Source organism: Candida albicans, chromosome 5 (assembly GCF_000182965.3).
Source record: "Candida albicans SC5314 chromosome 5, complete sequence".
In the NCBI taxonomy this organism is placed as follows: domain Eukaryota; kingdom Fungi; phylum Ascomycota; class Pichiomycetes; order Serinales; family Debaryomycetaceae; genus Candida; species Candida albicans.
The window spans coordinates 1,067,804-1,085,390 of record NC_032093.1 but is presented as its reverse complement, the minus strand read 5'-3'; the positions used below and the strand labels follow the sequence as shown (position 1 = coordinate 1,085,390).

General features: G+C 33.2%; 4 protein-coding genes across 4 annotated transcripts; 3 read left to right on the top strand and 1 right to left on the bottom strand. All coding sequences in view use genetic code 12, as the record gives it.

Annotated features, from left to right (window-relative positions):
- Nucleotides 1–2,389: 2,389 nt before the first annotated feature.
- On the top strand, nucleotides 2,390–4,597 carry CAALFM_C504950CA (uncharacterized protein; the record flags this gene model as incomplete). Its single annotated transcript, XM_716799.2, has 1 exon — nucleotides 2,390–4,597. The coding sequence occupies one exon, from the start codon at nucleotides 2,390–2,392 to the stop codon at nucleotides 4,595–4,597; it is 2,208 nt and encodes a 735-aa protein (XP_721892.2).
- Nucleotides 4,598–4,753: 156 nt separating this feature from the next.
- On the bottom strand, nucleotides 4,754–6,502 carry CAALFM_C504940WA (uncharacterized protein; the record flags this gene model as incomplete). Its single annotated transcript, XM_716798.2, has 1 exon — nucleotides 4,754–6,502. One exon carries the CDS (start codon nucleotides 6,500–6,502, stop codon nucleotides 4,754–4,756), a length of 1,749 nt encoding a protein of 582 aa, XP_721891.2.
- Nucleotides 6,503–9,440: 2,938 nt separating this feature from the next.
- MAL31 (maltose permease) lies at nucleotides 9,441–11,207 on the top strand (the record flags this gene model as incomplete). The annotated part of the gene is made up of 1 exon (XM_716797.2): nucleotides 9,441–11,207. One exon carries the CDS (start codon nucleotides 9,441–9,443, stop codon nucleotides 11,205–11,207), a length of 1,767 nt encoding a protein of 588 aa, XP_721890.1.
- A 519-nt stretch (nucleotides 11,208–11,726) lies between these two features.
- On the top strand, nucleotides 11,727–17,516 carry CAALFM_C504920CA (putative RNA helicase; the record flags this gene model as incomplete). The annotated part of the gene is made up of 1 exon (XM_716796.2): nucleotides 11,727–17,516. The coding sequence occupies one exon, from the start codon at nucleotides 11,727–11,729 to the stop codon at nucleotides 17,514–17,516; it is 5,790 nt and encodes a 1,929-aa protein (XP_721889.2).
- Nucleotides 17,517–17,587: the final 71 nt, after the last annotated feature.

Genomic DNA, 17,587 nt, shown 5'->3' with positions numbered 1-17,587 from the left:
AAAAAAAAAAACCAAATTGAGTTCTTAAAACATCTCTCTATCTATTGTTCATAACTACCCATTCAACTCTCTCGTATAACAAAACCATTAGTAGAATATCACCACCTGGTATCAAGTTGAGATTTGCTGGTTAAACATGGCTGGATCAATTTGATACTCAAACAACAAGAACAACAACAAACGCAATTTTTCAATTATATATATATATTGGCAACTATAAGCTAATTAACCTAACCAACCACCAGCAGTCTTATTCACATACTACTTACTGTTATGGTAATAACAACCAAGAACTGTTTTTTATCAAGACCCAACTTCTTGGTGGGTACCTATTGACAAGAACTTTTTGGTTCCTAACCACAACAGCAGTTTTTCCACACGCACACCCTCCTCTCTTCCCCCCCATATATATTCAACAACACCCCTTGTATTGCCAGTAAGAGATCATTTATTCTTCTTATCATCGTCGTCAACCAACTAAAAAACAACAAAGGATTCTTTGTTTGCACAACTATTCCAACAAAAACGGTTGATAATGATTTCACCCTTTGTTAAAAAAGAAAACAACATTGTTGAGCGTGTAGCCACAAGAAGTGCTACCAAATTTTCTTCCACCCAACAAATCTATACCCATCAATCATCATTTGTGGAAACAAATCCCAATGCACAACAAAGATGATCTTTTTTTTTTTTTCATAATAATAATTGGATCTTTTAACAACTGAAACGGTGAGAGAAATTTAGTGATGAGATTTGACAATGAAACAAATTTTTGTTATTGATTTGTGTTTTCAAAGTTGCAGATCTTGGATAAATGATTATCAACATTCAAATACCATGTTTACACATCATTGGACCTGTCAAACTACAATTGATTGAATTTGAACAAATATTTCTTCTTTCTCCAATACATCAATACTGTTTATCCTCTCTTTGTCTTTTGTATATCAACTATGTTTGTTTTAAAAAAAAATCTTGATATTTGGATTGCGTAACAACACTCTGGTTTTAAACTTTTGTTAAGAACCATTGTTTAATATGTATCGTTGTCATCTTGATGTTCTTCTTTTACTTTTCTTCCCATCTCCCTCCCCCCTCGTACCCTCTCCCACGTTTTCCTTTTTAATCTTTCTATAACCTTAAAGTTTAGTTTAGTTTTTTTTTTTTCTCTTACCCATTATCGTTGTATAGACGAAACATTAAACTATTGTGATAGATAACAAAGAAAAAAAAAAAGGAGGTAGACATCAATACTTCTTAACACTAGTCTCTAGTCTCGAGAACTATCTACCAATTAACTGCCACGGTAGAATCTAGAACCAATTTTAATTGGTCTTATCTTACCCTATGATCAATTATTATATAATTATGTAAAAGCCACTATCTTAGAATTTTATAATACGATCTGAAATTTAATTGGACCCCCCTCACCTCCACCCCCCCCCACTGACTTTTACTTACATTTAAGATCTTCTACAATCTTTATATACGTACAGATATCTCATTTTTGTAGAGAATTATGAATTTGTCCTAAATAAATTACACCCAGTCATATTTATTTATTAAACCTTTTGAGAAGAAGACTAACCCATTTTGCTTATGTAATCAGAGTTTCAGGAACAAAAAGACAAAGACCATCGAGTCAAGTCAAGGTCGTGTGTGAAGAGAGAGAGAGAGAGAGAGAGAAAGAGGCTGTCGGAGATAAACAATTTTAGTATGAATGACAATTATCTTACACGTCAATGGTTAGAATAAGAATATATCAGGCTCCATCCATCTGATGTTGACTCATTGATGGTTAAATAATAGAATAATCATAGATACACATACATCTACATAGATATCATATCTCTGTATTTGCATGGTAGTACTTGTAATTGCATTGGTCCACCCCCCCCCCCGCAACCTCCATCTCAACCATTTTTTTTTCTCTATTAATAGAATTCTTATTTGTCTTAACTTCTTGGTGTAAATAAAGTGAATAGAATGTGTAAATATAGCAAGCAAAATATTAGCTGATATCTACAATTGTTTTAGATCTGGAATGTGTTTTTAGCTTCTTGGTGTAAAGCATTTTTGTTAAGAATACTAAAATTTCAAGTTACGTAATAATAATAGTGTATAGCCTTTTCTTTCTATTCTTTGTTTGTTTGCTATTTATGAGTTTATGGATTTAATTATTTATACTGAAAATAGTAATTTAACAAACTTTTTCCAAACTCAAACCAAATGAAATTTTGCTTTGCCGAGGGTTGTTGTTTTTTTTTTTTTTTATATAATTTTAATAATTATCATTCATTCATTGGTTATTTGTATATTTGCTTAAATTTTTTTCATACTACTACTACTACTACCTCTACTCCTACTACTTCTTTTTCTTTATACAACAATGCCTTCATCAACTAACCCAACACAAGGTAATAACAACGACAATTGGTTTAATCCAATTCCAATTGACGATTATTATAAAATCAATGAACAAGCTCGTCAGAATGTTCCAACTTCACCTCCTAATGATGAAACATTAGGTAATTATACTATTAGTTGTGGACCAATTTTAAGATTGGCTGGTACTTGGGAAAACAATAATGATACTACTGAAGATCCAAATTATCGTGGTAGTATATTATTGGTAATCAAAAAAGATACTGATGGTACTACTGCGAATGAAACAGGACCAGCTATTACTTATAAAATTGGTCCTTCATCACCATCAACTACGGTTGCTCTGGCCAAGTTTTCTACTGGTGAATTTCCTGGGACAAAATTTTATCAAGAAAATGATTATTCATTTTATAGATATTCAATTGAATTAACCTTGACGGGAAATGAACAAAAAGTGGAATATTTCATTGATAATCATTTTAAACCCAATTTCCAATTTTATTTACCTAGTAAAACTCAATCGATGAATGTTATATCTTATTCATGTAATGGATTCAGTTTAGGTTCCGATGCCAATGAGTATAAATCATCATTATGGTTAGATGTATTAACTAAACATTCTCAACAACATTATCATGTCATGTTAGGTGGGGGTGATCAAATTTATTGTGATGCCATTAAATTACATAGTGAACGATTAAAACAATGGACAGAAATTTCTAACCCTATAAAAAAAAAATCATTCCCCGTTGATGATGAAATTATTGATGAATTTAAAAATTTTTATTTAAATCATTATTTAGGTTGGTTTGGTAAAGGATTTTGGAAGGGGACTAATTCTACAGTATTAGAGTCTTTATTCCCATTAAGTGCTGCACAAATCCCTTGTGTTAATATTTATGATGATCATGATATAATTGATGGATTTGGTTCTTATCATGATTCTACTATGAATGCCCCCATTTTCACCGCTGTAGGTAATATTGCTTATAAATATTATATGTTATTTCAACATCATATAAACCCGGAAGAAAAATTACATTTATCAGATCCATCATGGGTATTGGGATCAACTACAGGTCCATTTATTAAACAAAAAAATCATTCAGTATTCATGAGATTGGGTAAAGAAATTTCATTATTAGGATTAGATTGTCGTACTGAAAGAAAATTAAAACAAATTGTTAATCCATCAACTTATAATATAATTTTTGATCGATTGAAAAAAGAACTTACCACCACTACTACTGCTACTACTACTACAAAACATTTATTGGTTATGTTGGGTGTACCGATTTTATATCCTCGATTAGTATGGTTAGAAAAAGTATTAACATCAACTGCATTAATCCCCATTAGAAAATTGGCTCAAAAGGGTGTCATTGCCAAAGGTTTAGTCAATGAATTTGATGGTGATGTTGAAGTTTTAGATGATTTAAATGATCATTGGTGTTCTAAACATCATAAAGCAGAAAGAAATCGTCTTATCAAAAGATTACAAGAATTTGGTGCTGCCAATGGAATTAGAATCACGATATTATCTGGTGATGTTCATTTGGGTTGTATTGGAAGATTAAAATCAAAATTCCATTCTCATGCTCATGCTCATGCTCATAAATTCTTACATAATGTTGAAGGTGACCATCAACTGACAGAAAAATTAAATAAAGATGTTATTGAAACTCCAGAATATGATCCAAGATTAATATTTAATATTACTAGTTCAGCTATAGTTAATGCACCACCTCCTGATGCTATGGCAACTTTATTGAATAAAAGAAGTGGTATTCATCATTTTAATCGTGATACTGATGAAGATATTGTTCCATTATTTATTAAAAATCTTGATGGATCAAATCGTGATAATAAACAATTTTTAAATGAAAGAAATTGGAGTGATTTAATTCTTGCCAAACAATCAATTCTTTATAAAGATCAATTTACCAATGATGATGATGATGATGAAAATCCAATTCGTAAATTTCCTCAACCAGTGCTTGATAACAAAGGTGAAGATTTATTAAAAGATCAAACTGTTGATAGCAGACATGTGAAATATCCATTATATTCGGATTCTTTGGTGACTACATTAAGATTTGAAAAAGATAAATCTGATTTAAGTAGTCCAAGTGTTGGTTATGAAGTTTTAATTCCAAAATTATTTGGTAAATATAAATTAGACCCAGCTCCAGTTAAACACGTTGATCAATAGAGAGATACAGTTTAATGATGATTATTATTTATTTAATTACTTTATATATATATATATATATATTGACATTTAATTTAATTTAATTCTGTATTATTTTCTAACAACTAAAGACAAACAATAATAGTAATTTCTATAAAAACAAATAACCACACGTGTCTAATCGACGATATAAATTCTACCTTCATATGGAGATAAAACTGATTCATCATAATCAGATTGTTGAACATTAGTAGTCATCAATTTAAATTCACCTTCAATCAATGGTTTAAATGGAATCAGTTCATTTGAAAAATTAAGGGTCACATAAGCTTTTGGTAATTCATTACCTTCTTTATGGCTTTTAACATAAGTGAATAATTTTTCATTATTGAAATCTAAAATATCAAATGATCCATAAATAAATAAATCTTTATATTCTTTCCTTAATTTCAATACCAGTTGATAAAATTTCAAGATTGAATTTGGATCTTTTAATTCATTAGCAACATTAATTTGTTTATAATTATCATTAATTCTTGTCCATGGTTTATGCGTAGAGAATCCACCATAAGATTCAGTATCATCATCATTCCATTGAACTGGTGAACGAGCATGATCTCTAGCTACTAAATTAATCACATCTAATAATTTTTCTTCACGTTGTTTAAAATCAGGTTCATTACCATATTTTTCTTTGAAATCTTTATAATAATTAATGGTGTTTATATCTTTATATTCATCAATTGACCAAGATCTTGGTAAATTAGTCATACCAATTTCTTGACCTTGATAAATAAATAATGTCCCGGTTAAACTAGCTTGTAACATGGCCAATAATTTCCCAGTTTTATTAATTAAATCTAATGATTTAGTATTTCCAAATCGAGAAATACATCTTGGTTGATCATGATTTTCAATGAAAACAGTCGACCAAGCATCTGTTCCCTTTATAAAATCACTTTGATTTTGAATTGCCTTTTTGAAATCAATTAAATTCCATCCATTATATCTAAATCTATCTTGATTATTTGATCCAACTTCAACTAAATCAAATAAAAACATCATATTTAATTCTTTTCTTTGAGCACTAACATATTTTAATGCCTCATTTCTATCACAATGACCAATTTCTCCAACTGTCATAACATCATATTTCGAAGTCACTTGACGATACATTTCTTGATGAAATTCATGAATTCTTGGTCCATTAGAAATTAATTCACCTGACGGTTGATAAATTTGATCTGGGAATACAATGGGGGCATCTTTAAATGATTGATCTTTAGAATATAATCCAGCAACATCAATTCTAAATCCATCAACACCTTTATCAAACCATGATTTCATGGCAGAATTATAAATTGCTTGACGACATTCTTCATTTTCCCAATTTAAATCAGGTTGTCCCTTGGCAAATAATCTTAAATAATATTCATCGGTTAATTCATCATATTCCCATGCTGATCCTGAAAAAAATGACCCCCAATTATTTGGTGGTAATTTTTCACCAGTTTTTGCGTCAATTCTCGGTGGTTTCCAAATATACCAATCTCTTTTAGGGTTTGATTTCAGTGATCTTGATTGTTTAAACCATTCATGTTCAGATGATGTATGATTAACTACTAAATCACAAATAATTTTCATTCCTCTTTCATGACATCCATCAATTAAATTTTGCATGTCTTCCATAGTACCAAAATCAGGATTTATAGATTCATAATCACTAATATCATAACCCATATCTTCCATAGGGGATTTATACATTGGACTTAACCAAATAATATCAATTCCTAAATTTTTAAGATAATCTAATGTAGAAATTATCCCTGGAATATCACCAATTCCATCACCATTGGAATCTTTATATGAAGCAGGCCAAATTTGATAAATAGTAGCGTCTTTCCACCAAGTATATTCAATTGTCATAATTAATAGGTTTAAGTTGGTTTTAAAAGAGATTTGTATTTCAAAAAAAAAAATTCCCAGAGGAAGAGGAAAATTGGAAGGTTGGGGGAGTGGGGGGGTATAAATATTATTTGCCAACTACTACAAATTTTGAATTATATGGCTACTTGTTGTTGATTACGTGGAGTATTTGGGTTCTACTTGGTGGAGGTATACTTCCTTGTTTCCCTCCCCCTCCCCCACACTCCACTCTTCAATTTGTTTCACAACTTTTCCTCGCTTAAATTATTCCGATAATTATGACGACAACAAGTTGGAACTGTCTCTTTGCTAAACAAAGAAACTTGAAACAATGGGATGATTTAATTTAGGATGCTCTAATGTCCTGTATATGATGCGGTCATAGTATAAACGATAGCAGACCTAACATAATCAAGTTACTCTCCACGAGACGCAGATTTTAACATCGATTCATATAACTTCAAACAAGTTGTTTTGTCTTCATGGTAACTTTGTAGAGCGGGGTGTAATCTACAATAAATATAGTCTCACACAAGTAGCTTTTGATTACCAGATGTTTTGGTAGGTTTATCAAGTTGAAAGAAGCCCCTTTTTGTGGTAGACATTGACAACAACACATGCATAGTAGTACCCCAAAAATAACTCCCCCTTTCTCGCAATGATTTTCGCAATAATGTTTTTTTGAAAAGCGGAATATCTTTCGCAATAATTCTCGCAATGATTTATAACTACACTTTCTTTTAGTCTTTGTGATTAGTTTTGTCTTGGCTGGCTAGCTGGCTAGTTGGCTAGTTGGCTAGTTGGCTTTAAATTTCAATTATCATTTTAAACTCCCCATGGGGTAGGAAGTACGAATAATGAAAGGAGCACCTACAATAAGCTGTTGGCTTAAATGTATTAAGTTTTTTTTCATTTTGTAAAACATCGAAAAAACTAGCCACAACGAAACCAACCTTATTGAAACTCAATAATTTACCTGTAAGTAACTTGATCCTTTCTTATGGGAGTAGTTATTCCGGCGCTATTGGTTTGAAAGAGTCATTTTCATTAGTTTACGTGATTGTATTGGACTAGCCACTTGACAAGAGTAATCATAGAAATTAATTGGTCTTACTAAAATCTATTTTCTTGTATTGCTCTCATTAATTATTCTCCTCACCTCAGATAAGATTTGTAGCCTATAGAAGTCTAAAATTATAGTATAAAACACTTTAAGTTATTCAACGTCAACACTTAGTTGTGGGGGGGAAACCATTCCCTTTCATTCTTCATTTATTCATAATATCTGGAAAAATGGCAACTATGTTATAAAGTACCTAATAAACCTAAGCCATCATTTTCCTTTATGTCCCCCGCCATTTCTGTACGTTACAGATATGGTGCGGATTTACTATATTTTCTGTACCCCCGCCTCCCCCCACCTCCCTCTATTAAAAGGTAATATGGCGAAAGGGACAGCTTAATTATTCACTTTTAAGGTGGTTCATTTATTATTTTTTCAACCCAACAACAATAATAACTATACAACTAGAATCATAGCGTTATTTCGTAGTGGTACCACCAATTTCCTTCGAGACGGTGAATTTCAGGAACGACGACGACGACGAGGACGGAACAAGACGAAAAACAAAAAATGAAATTCCACATTAATTAATTTACTCAACAAAAATTTATTTATTTGTCAAGTCTATAACAACAACTGTGTGTGTTTGAAAAAAAAAAGAAATGCTTATTGTTCCGGATCATTTTATCACCACATATAAGGCGGATTATTACATACCCGTAATTAATTAAATGGGGAAGAGAAAGAGCAGGAAAAAGAAATTAACAAAGTTTGTCTTCCGATCCATATTCAGCCTCATCACTGAAGTTATTTCATTCATGTATGAGTCAGGCGATTACTATGTGGTCTTTGACGTATATTCTCATGTGAATGTTTTGTTAGAAGATTCGTCTCTAGTTGTTGTTTTCAGGTTATGAATGTGATTTCGTAAATACGGTAAATGCACGCGATGGTGGTAGTACATTCTCTCTAATTATATCAATTTTAGGATAAAATCTGCATGAGCAAACTTGGTTTTAGTTTGCCATTGATTGTATTAGTATTATTTTCTTGTCATTTTTTTAGTTTGAGCTTTTTATAAGTTTTTCATACGTTTGTGGTTTTTTTTCGGTGTTTTGTGATTTACTCGAATGGTTGAAATCAGAATTGAATTTTACGAATATTCTATTTGTGGGGATAACCACTTCGTCGACGTGACCACAATGAATGACTAAATATAGTTTGTTACGATATTTGGATTATGAAAAAATATCTTGAAACTAGTCGTTGGTTATTCATATTTGTTCAACAACAAAAAGTTCTATATTTAACCGTTGAAATTGTTTGCCATAAAACGTTCAAATTGTAAAGAGTAACTATTCGCGAGATCTGTCTGACAAACCTCTCAAAAATAAAGTTGAAGTTGGGATGCAAAGTATACAGAAACAGAACCAGAAACAGAAACAGAAACAGAACCACTCGCGTGTCTCTTTCTATGTCGCCCCCCTCCTTATCCGATTTCGCAACAATTTTCGGAAAATGTTTATTGCTTATATTGCCGCATCAACAACAAAAAAAAGCACCCCACTAAAATGGAAATATGTCTAAACATACATACCAACTCTTATTGTGAAAATCAGGAATACATTGAAATTACGCCGAGTCTATGCATGAAAACCAAACCCCTCTACTCTACTAAACAAAACAAAACCTTATATTCTTGGCTTGGAGAAAGAGAAAGTAAGTATGCATCAAGTACCTGGAGCAACAATTACAATTTGAAATATTATAAATACCTGTAAGAATGTCCACATAATAAACACTTTAAATGGATCAATTCTCAAAAACAAAAACTATATCTTTCAAGAATCTAAAACGCTGGGTTATACAATCATCATGACCATTGAAGAATATAGACCCGAATCAGATGAAAAAAATGTGTCGACTCCATCCATCGTGAGTTTGGATGATAAGACAACTAATGCTTCACATATTTCCAATGCTGCTCAAGAAAATGTCGATGACTATATCGCCAAGTTCTTGGATATGTCCAATACTGCTAAAGCTGAAGATGAAAGAGATAAAACTATGCCGCTTAAAGAATGTATAAAAACTTTCCCTAAGGCGTGCTTTTGGTCAGTGGTTTTATCGTCAGCTTTAATTATGGAAGGTTATGATACTAATTTGCTCGCTAGTTTTTACGCTTATCAAGGTTTTGCTAAGAAATTTGGTAGATATTACGAAAATTTGGGTGAATACCAAGTCCCAGCAAAGGATCAACTTGGGTTGTCAATGTGTTATCAAACTGGTCAATTAGTCGGTGTTTATATTGGTGCTCATTTAGTTGATATTATTGGTTACAGATATACACTTATTCCAGCTTTGGCTTCTTCAATTGGGTTGATTTTCATTCAATTTTTTGCTCCAAATGTTCATGTATTAATGGTTTCTTATGTGTTGTTAGGGATTAATTGGGGTAGTTATCAAACAGTGTGTGTTTCTTACGCTATGGATATAGCCCCTACAACATTGCGACTTTATCTTACCACCTATATCAACTGTTGTTGGGTTTTCGGTCAATTAATTTCATCAGGGGTTGTTAAAGCCATCCTGCAACTGTCCGATCCTCATGCATATCGTATTGCCTTTGCTATACAATGGATTTGGCCCATTCCAATTATGACTGGTATCTTTTTCGCTCCTGAATCACCTTGGTTCTTGGTCAGAAAAGGTCGTTTGGAACAAGCCAAGCATGCCTTGGAACGTTTATTGTCTCAAAGTGAACATATCCCCGATAAGTCTATCATTTCCCAAAGTATGTTGACAAAAATCCAAATGACTATCAAAGAAGAAGATGCTGTTTCTGCTGGTTCATCTATTATTGAATGTTTTAAAGGTACAAACTTTAGGAGAACTAGAATTGCTGCTTTCACTTGGTTGATTCAAAACATTACCGGATCAAGTTTGATGGGTTATTCAACATATTTCTATCAAAACGCTGGTGTTCCAGTTTCCATGTCATTCACTTTCTCGATCATTCAATATTGTTTAGGTATCGTTGGTACCATTGGATCTTGGTTCTTGTCACAAAAATGTGGTCGTTTCACAATCTACTTTTATGGATTATGTGCCATGACAGTACTTTTGTTGCTTACTGGTGGTATGGGTACGTCCGACAAAAAATCACTTAGTATGGCCGTTGGTAGTATGCTTTTGGTTTACACATTTGTTTACGATTTGACCATCGGACCAATGTGTTACTGTATTGTTGGTGAAATGCCATCATCCAAACTTAGAGCCAAGACGGTGATGTTGGCAAGAAACTTGTATAATATTGCTGGTATTATTGTTGCTATTGTTACTCCATACATGTTGAATCCTACTCAATGGAATTGGAAGGCAAAATCTGCATTCTTGTGGGCTGGTTTCGCAATCTTATCTGCTATTTGGGTATACTTTGAATTACCTGAAACTAAAGGTAGAACTTTTGCTGAATTGGATAAGATGTTTGAAGATAAAGTTCCAGCAAGAAAATTCAAATACACTACTCCAACCACTTTTGATGCTGGAGAAATGATGGAAAAGATGGGTAATTCTGGTCTCAAAAGTATTGTTCACGATACTGAGCATGTTGAGAGTTCTCATATCGAAACAAAGGCTTGAAAGAGCTTTTACAATAGTTCTTTTTATTTCAATTCTTGATTAAGCTTATAGGTTTTATATTTATCTTTAGAGAGTTAGTTTAGTAATGTCTTTATATTTATAATAAAAAAATGTATTACGTGGTTATGATGTTTATTTAGTATCATGAGGTGTAACAATTTGTAAGTATGCTTTTTTTTGCCACCAAGATTTGTACAGATTTTGAAAGAAAATTATTGCACAAGAGTAAAGTCAAGAAACTTTTAAACACTTGGTACTGTTAACATACGACCACATAGTGTGGCCGAAAGTTCTACAAGATGTGCAGAACTTGGTGGTGGTAGAGCCAAGTGTTAAACGATGGTTTTCCAGAAAGTAACAGGTTTGCTTTGGAATAGATTTTCCATGACACTCAACAAAATTGCAACTAAATGAGTGGTTGAAATTTTTCTTTTTTTTTTTTTTTTTGAAATATTTAACCTTAATCTATAGTACTACTTTTTCCCACATAATTACATACACACTCCATTAACAATTACAATGGCATCATATACTGTATCATCGACAAAATCATACATGCAGGCTATGCAGCCTATGATAGAGGCATTGAATCGAATAAATACTGGGAACAAACAACAAAAAGTCCCAAATATAGACAATGAAAATGCCAAGATTACTCCTATAGATAAAATTTTAAATAAATTTGCCAATGTGACCATAGATTCGTTGAAGCATATTGGAAACAAAAGTTCAGGTGCCGATGTTGTGATACATGAAATTGAAGATGCATGTAATAAGATTAGTAAACAACGTGGTCTTGAAAAACTGGAGATTTACACATTAGTCAAATCATTATTACTTCAAAGTCCGACCGACGAAGAACTTCAGTCATCATTATTTGATATATTAGGATTTGATGAATTTGATCTCATTTCGAAAATTATACAGAACAAACGAGCCTTCGCCACTAGAGAATCACTGGGATTAATGTCGTCTGAAGAAAGAGCTCAACAAGTTATTGATAATCATCAAAGAGCCAAGAATCAAACATTATTACCTAAATCAACTCATCAAAAATATCCCAATGTTTTCAAAAATCCTGATGTTGGTAATATAATTTCCATCACGGGTAAGAAATTTGCTTTACCTCAAGGTACCACTAGAGATTCATATGCCACCCACGAAGAATTGGTGATCCCCTACCCTGAAAACAAACCAAATAAATGGATTTCAGAGAAAAATTTGGTTAAAATTTCCGATTTAGATTTCTTATGTCAGGGAACATTTAAAAATTATAAGAATCTTAACAAAATGCAAAGTTTAGTATATCCAGTTGCGTATAACACTAATGAAAATATGTTGGTGTGTGCCCCTACTGGTGCCGGTAAAACGGATGTGGCTTTGTTAACGATATTGCATACCATTAATCAATTTGTCACTGAAACGGTTACTGAAGATGGGGATGTCTCCGTTGACATTGATTATGATGAATTTAAAATTGTCTATGTTGCTCCTTTAAAGGCATTAGCAGCAGAAATTGTTGAGAAATATAGTAAAAAACTCAAATGGTTAGGTATAAATGTTCGTGAATTGACCGGTGATATGCAATTGACAAGACAAGAAATAATCAATACACAAATTATAGTGACTACTCCTGAAAAATGGGATGTGGTGACAAGAAAACTGACTGGGGACTCTGAATTAGTTGCTAAAGTTAAACTTTTAATCATTGATGAAGTTCATTTATTACATGAAGATAGAGGCTCTGTTATTGAGACATTGGTTGCTCGTACTTTAAGACAAGTTGAAAGTACCCAACTGATGATTAGAGTTGTTGGGTTGTCAGCCACATTGCCAAACTATATGGATGTTGCTGATTTTCTTGGTGTCAATAGAAGTGTTGGGATGTTTTATTTTGATCAAAGTTTTAGACCTGTCCCCTTGCAGCAACAAATATTGGGTGTTCGAGGTAAAGCAGGCTCAAAATTAGCGAGAGAAAATATCGACAAGGTGTCGTATGAAAAATTAGCTGATTATATCAACCAAGGACTTCAAGTGATGGTCTTTGTTCATTCTCGGAAAGATACTGTGAACACAGCTAGAACATTTATTCGAATGGCAGTGGAATATGGAGAACTGGAAATTTTCAATTGTTCTGAAGCAGATTCATATGAGAAATACAAACGTGAAGCTTCCAATAAAAATAGAAGTAAAGAATTGAAAGAATTGTTTGTTCATGGGTTTGGTGTCCATCATGCTGGTATGTTGCGTAGTGACCGTAATTTGACAGAGAAAATGTTTGAAAGTGGGGCAATTAAAGTGTTGTGTTGTACAGCCACACTTGCCTGGGGGGTTAATTTACCAGCTGCAGTGGTTATTGTTAAGGGAACTCAAGTATACGACTCCAAAGCTGGTGGATTTGTTGATTTGGGAATTTCCGACGTGATACAAATATTTGGTCGTGCCGGTAGACCGCAGTATGAAAAGTTTGGTACGGGTATTTTGTGTACCACCAGTGATAAACTCGATCATTATGTTTCATTACTTACCCAACAGCACCCCATTGAATCGAAATTTGGAGATAAACTCATTGATAATTTGAATGCAGAAATATCGTTGGGTACGGTCACCAATGTGGAAGAAGCGGTACAATGGCTTGGGTATACTTATATGATGGTTAGAATGAAACAGAACCCATTTGCTTATGGAATTGATTGGAAGGAATTACAAGAGGATCCTTCATTGACAAACAGAAGAAGAGAAATGGTGTTCACCTGTGCCAAAAGACTTCACCATTTACAAATGATTATATTTGATGAAAACTCTGAAGCTTTCACTCCTAAAGATTTGGGTAGAATTGCATCTGATTTTTATTTACTTAGTAATTCCGTTGAAATATTCAATCAAATGATGAACCCTTTGGCAACAGAAGCTGATATATTATCAATGATAAGTATGAGTAGTGAATTCGATAGCATAAAATTCAGAGAAGAAGAATCTAAGGAATTGAAACAATTGGTTGAAGAAGATGCACCATGTCAAGTTGCTGGAGATGTTGATTCGCCTCAGGGCAAAACCAATATTTTACTTCAAGCTTTTGTGTCACAAGCCCATATCAAGGATTCAGCATTGATTTCCGACTCAAACTACGTAGCCCAAAATTCAGCAAGAATATGTCGGTCCTTATTTTTGATTGCCATGAATAGACGATGGGGTAAATTAATGAACATTATGTTGTCATTATGTAAATCTATTGACAAAAGAATATGGGCATTTGAACATCCCATGACTCAATTTGAATTGCCACAACCCGTGTTGCGGAATATAAAGGCCAAAAATCCATCTATGCTTGCTCTTAGAGATATGGAGGCGGGTGAATTGGGTGATTTGGTACATAATTTCAAAATGGGCAGCATATTGTACAAACTTATAGGGAAATTTCCTTTTATTGATATTGAATCGGAAATATTCCCCATTACAACTAATGTGATGCGAGTACATGTTGACTTACAACCTGATTTTGTTTGGGATGACAAATATCATGGCAGTGCTCAATTTTTTTGGTTAACGGTAGAAGAATCAGATCGTTCAGAAATTTTGCACGTTGAAAAATTCATTTTACACAAGAAACAATTACATAGTCCTCATGAAATGGATTTTATGATACCATTGTCGGATCCATTACCAGCACAAGTAGTAGTTAGAGTGGTATCGGACCTGTGGATTGGTTCAGAAACCGTACATGCAGTCTCATTCCAGCATTTGATTAGACCATCAAATGAAACTATTAAAACTGATTTGTTACGTTTGCAACCACTTCCAGTCACGGCATTGCATAATCCAGATGTGGAACAAATATATTCATCCAAATTTAAATATTTCAACCCCATGCAAACAATGGTTTTCCATTCCTTGTACAACACCAATTCAAGTGTATTTGTTGGATCTCCCACCGGGTCAGGTAAAACCGTGGTTGCAGAATTGGCCATTTGGCATGCTTTCAACGAGTTCCCGCTGTCAAAAGTGGTTTATATTGCTCCTATGAAGGCATTGGTTCGAGAAAGAGTCGATGATTGGAGGGAACGGATATGCAAAAACACCAGTCATAGATTAGTAGAATTGACGGGTGATTCTCTCCCCACAATTCAAGAAGTTAAAGAAGCAGATATCATTATCACGACACCAGAAAAGTTTGATGGTATTTCTCGTAATTGGCAAACAAGAAAATTTGTTCAACAAGTATCTTTGGTGATTATGGATGAAATTCATTTGTTGGCAAGTGATCGTGGTCCAATTTTAGAAATGATTGTTAGTCGTATGAATTATATTTCTTCACAAACTAAAAAACCAATCAGATTATTAGGAATGTCAACAGCTGTTTCGAATGCGTTTGATATGGCCGGTTGGTTAGGTGTGAAAAACGGTCTTTTCAATTTCCCACAATCGGTGCGTCCAGTACCATTACAAATGTACATTGATGGATTCCCTGAAAATCTTGCCTTTTGTCCATTGATGAAGACAATGAATAAACCAGCATTTATGGCCATAAAGCAACATTCTCCTAATAAACCAGTGTTGATATTTGTGGCTTCACGTCGTCAAACAAGACTTACTGCATTGGATCTTATTCATTTATGTGGGATGGAAAGTAATCCTCGAAGATTTTTAAAAATTTCTGATGACGAATTACAAGATATTTTAGAAAATGTTAAAGATGATACTTTGCGTTTATCTCTTCAATTTGGTATGGGATTGCATCATGCTGGGTTAGTTGAATCTGACCGTCAAATATCTCACAAGTTGTTTGAACAGGGGAAAATCCAAATATTGATTGCTACATCTACTTTAGCTTGGGGGGTCAATTTACCGGCTCATTTAGTTATTATCAAGGGAACACAATTTTTTGATGCCAAGATAGAAGCATATAGAGATATGGATTTGACAGATATTTTACAAATGATGGGGAGAGCTGGTCGTCCAGCTTATGATACTAGTGGTATTGCCATAGTCTATACCAAGGAATCGAAAAAAGTATTTTACAAACATTTTTTGAATTTGGGATTCCCGGTTGAGTCTTCTTTACACAAAGTGTTAGATAATCATATAGGTGCCGAGATTTCTGCCGGTACAATCACCACAAGACAAGAAGCAATGGATTTCTTAACTTGGACGTTTCTTTATAGAAGAGCCCATAATAACCCCACTTATTATGGGATTGAAGATATATCACAATATGGTATTTCCCAATATTTGGCCAAATTGATTGATCTGACTATTGAGAATTTAGTGGAATCTAAATGTGTATACACTGGTGGATCTGATGAATTACATGCCACTCCATTTTTGGAAATATCGTCATACTATTATTTATCTCATTTAACCATGAGAAATTTTGTTAATAATGTTACTCCTGATTTTGAATTTAGAGATTGTTTACGAGTTCTTTGTCAGGCAACGGAATATAATGAATTAGCAACGAGACATGGAGAAGAATTGATTAACATGGAAATGTCCCAAGCAATGAGATATCCTGCGGAAGACTTGAATTGTGAATTTATATGGGACCCACATGTAAAAGCCTATTTATTGATTCAAGCATATATGAGTCGTGTTGAATTACCAATTGCTGATTATGCTCAAGATACGATTTCGGTATTGGATCAAGCCTTGCGTATTTTGCAAGCTTATATTGATGCCGCGGCTGAGTTGGGTTATTTCAAAGTGGTGATGTCGTTTATTCAATTGATGCAATGTATCAAACAAAGATACTGGTATGATGATGATCCAGTTTCAGCATTACCGGGATTGAAATTGATTAGTGAAGGTAAAACCAACCAGACATTAAAACAATTAGGTTCAATGAAGCCAGGACAATTATTTGGATTAGCAAAGAAATTGGGTGTTAAAGGAGAGAATATTGAGAATAAAGAAACAAATTATGACTATGGTGATGGTGATAGTGATGAAATGGCTAAGAAACAATTTGTTAAGATTGCATCTCATTTACCTACTGGGAATTTAGAAATTAAACAACAAGAACAAGATCTGATAAAAGTTGTTTTAACTCATGATAATTATCCTTTGAATAATGACTTTAAAGTGTATTGTCCACATTTCCCTAAACCACAAAGAGAATCATGGTTTGTGATTTTACATGATGGAGAAGAATTACATTTATTGAAGAGAGCTTCACCCAGATTATCAAATAAGAAAGGAATTGTGGCATGCGATCTTGATATTCCTGATGATTTGTTTGGGAAAGAATTATACCTTGAGTGTGTGAATGATGGATTAGATATTGCTTATTCAAAAAAGATTTCTTTACTATAATTGTGACAATGCAGATTAGTAATTCATATATAGCAGTGTAGTTACTGTGAATAGAAGATCCAACTAACTAT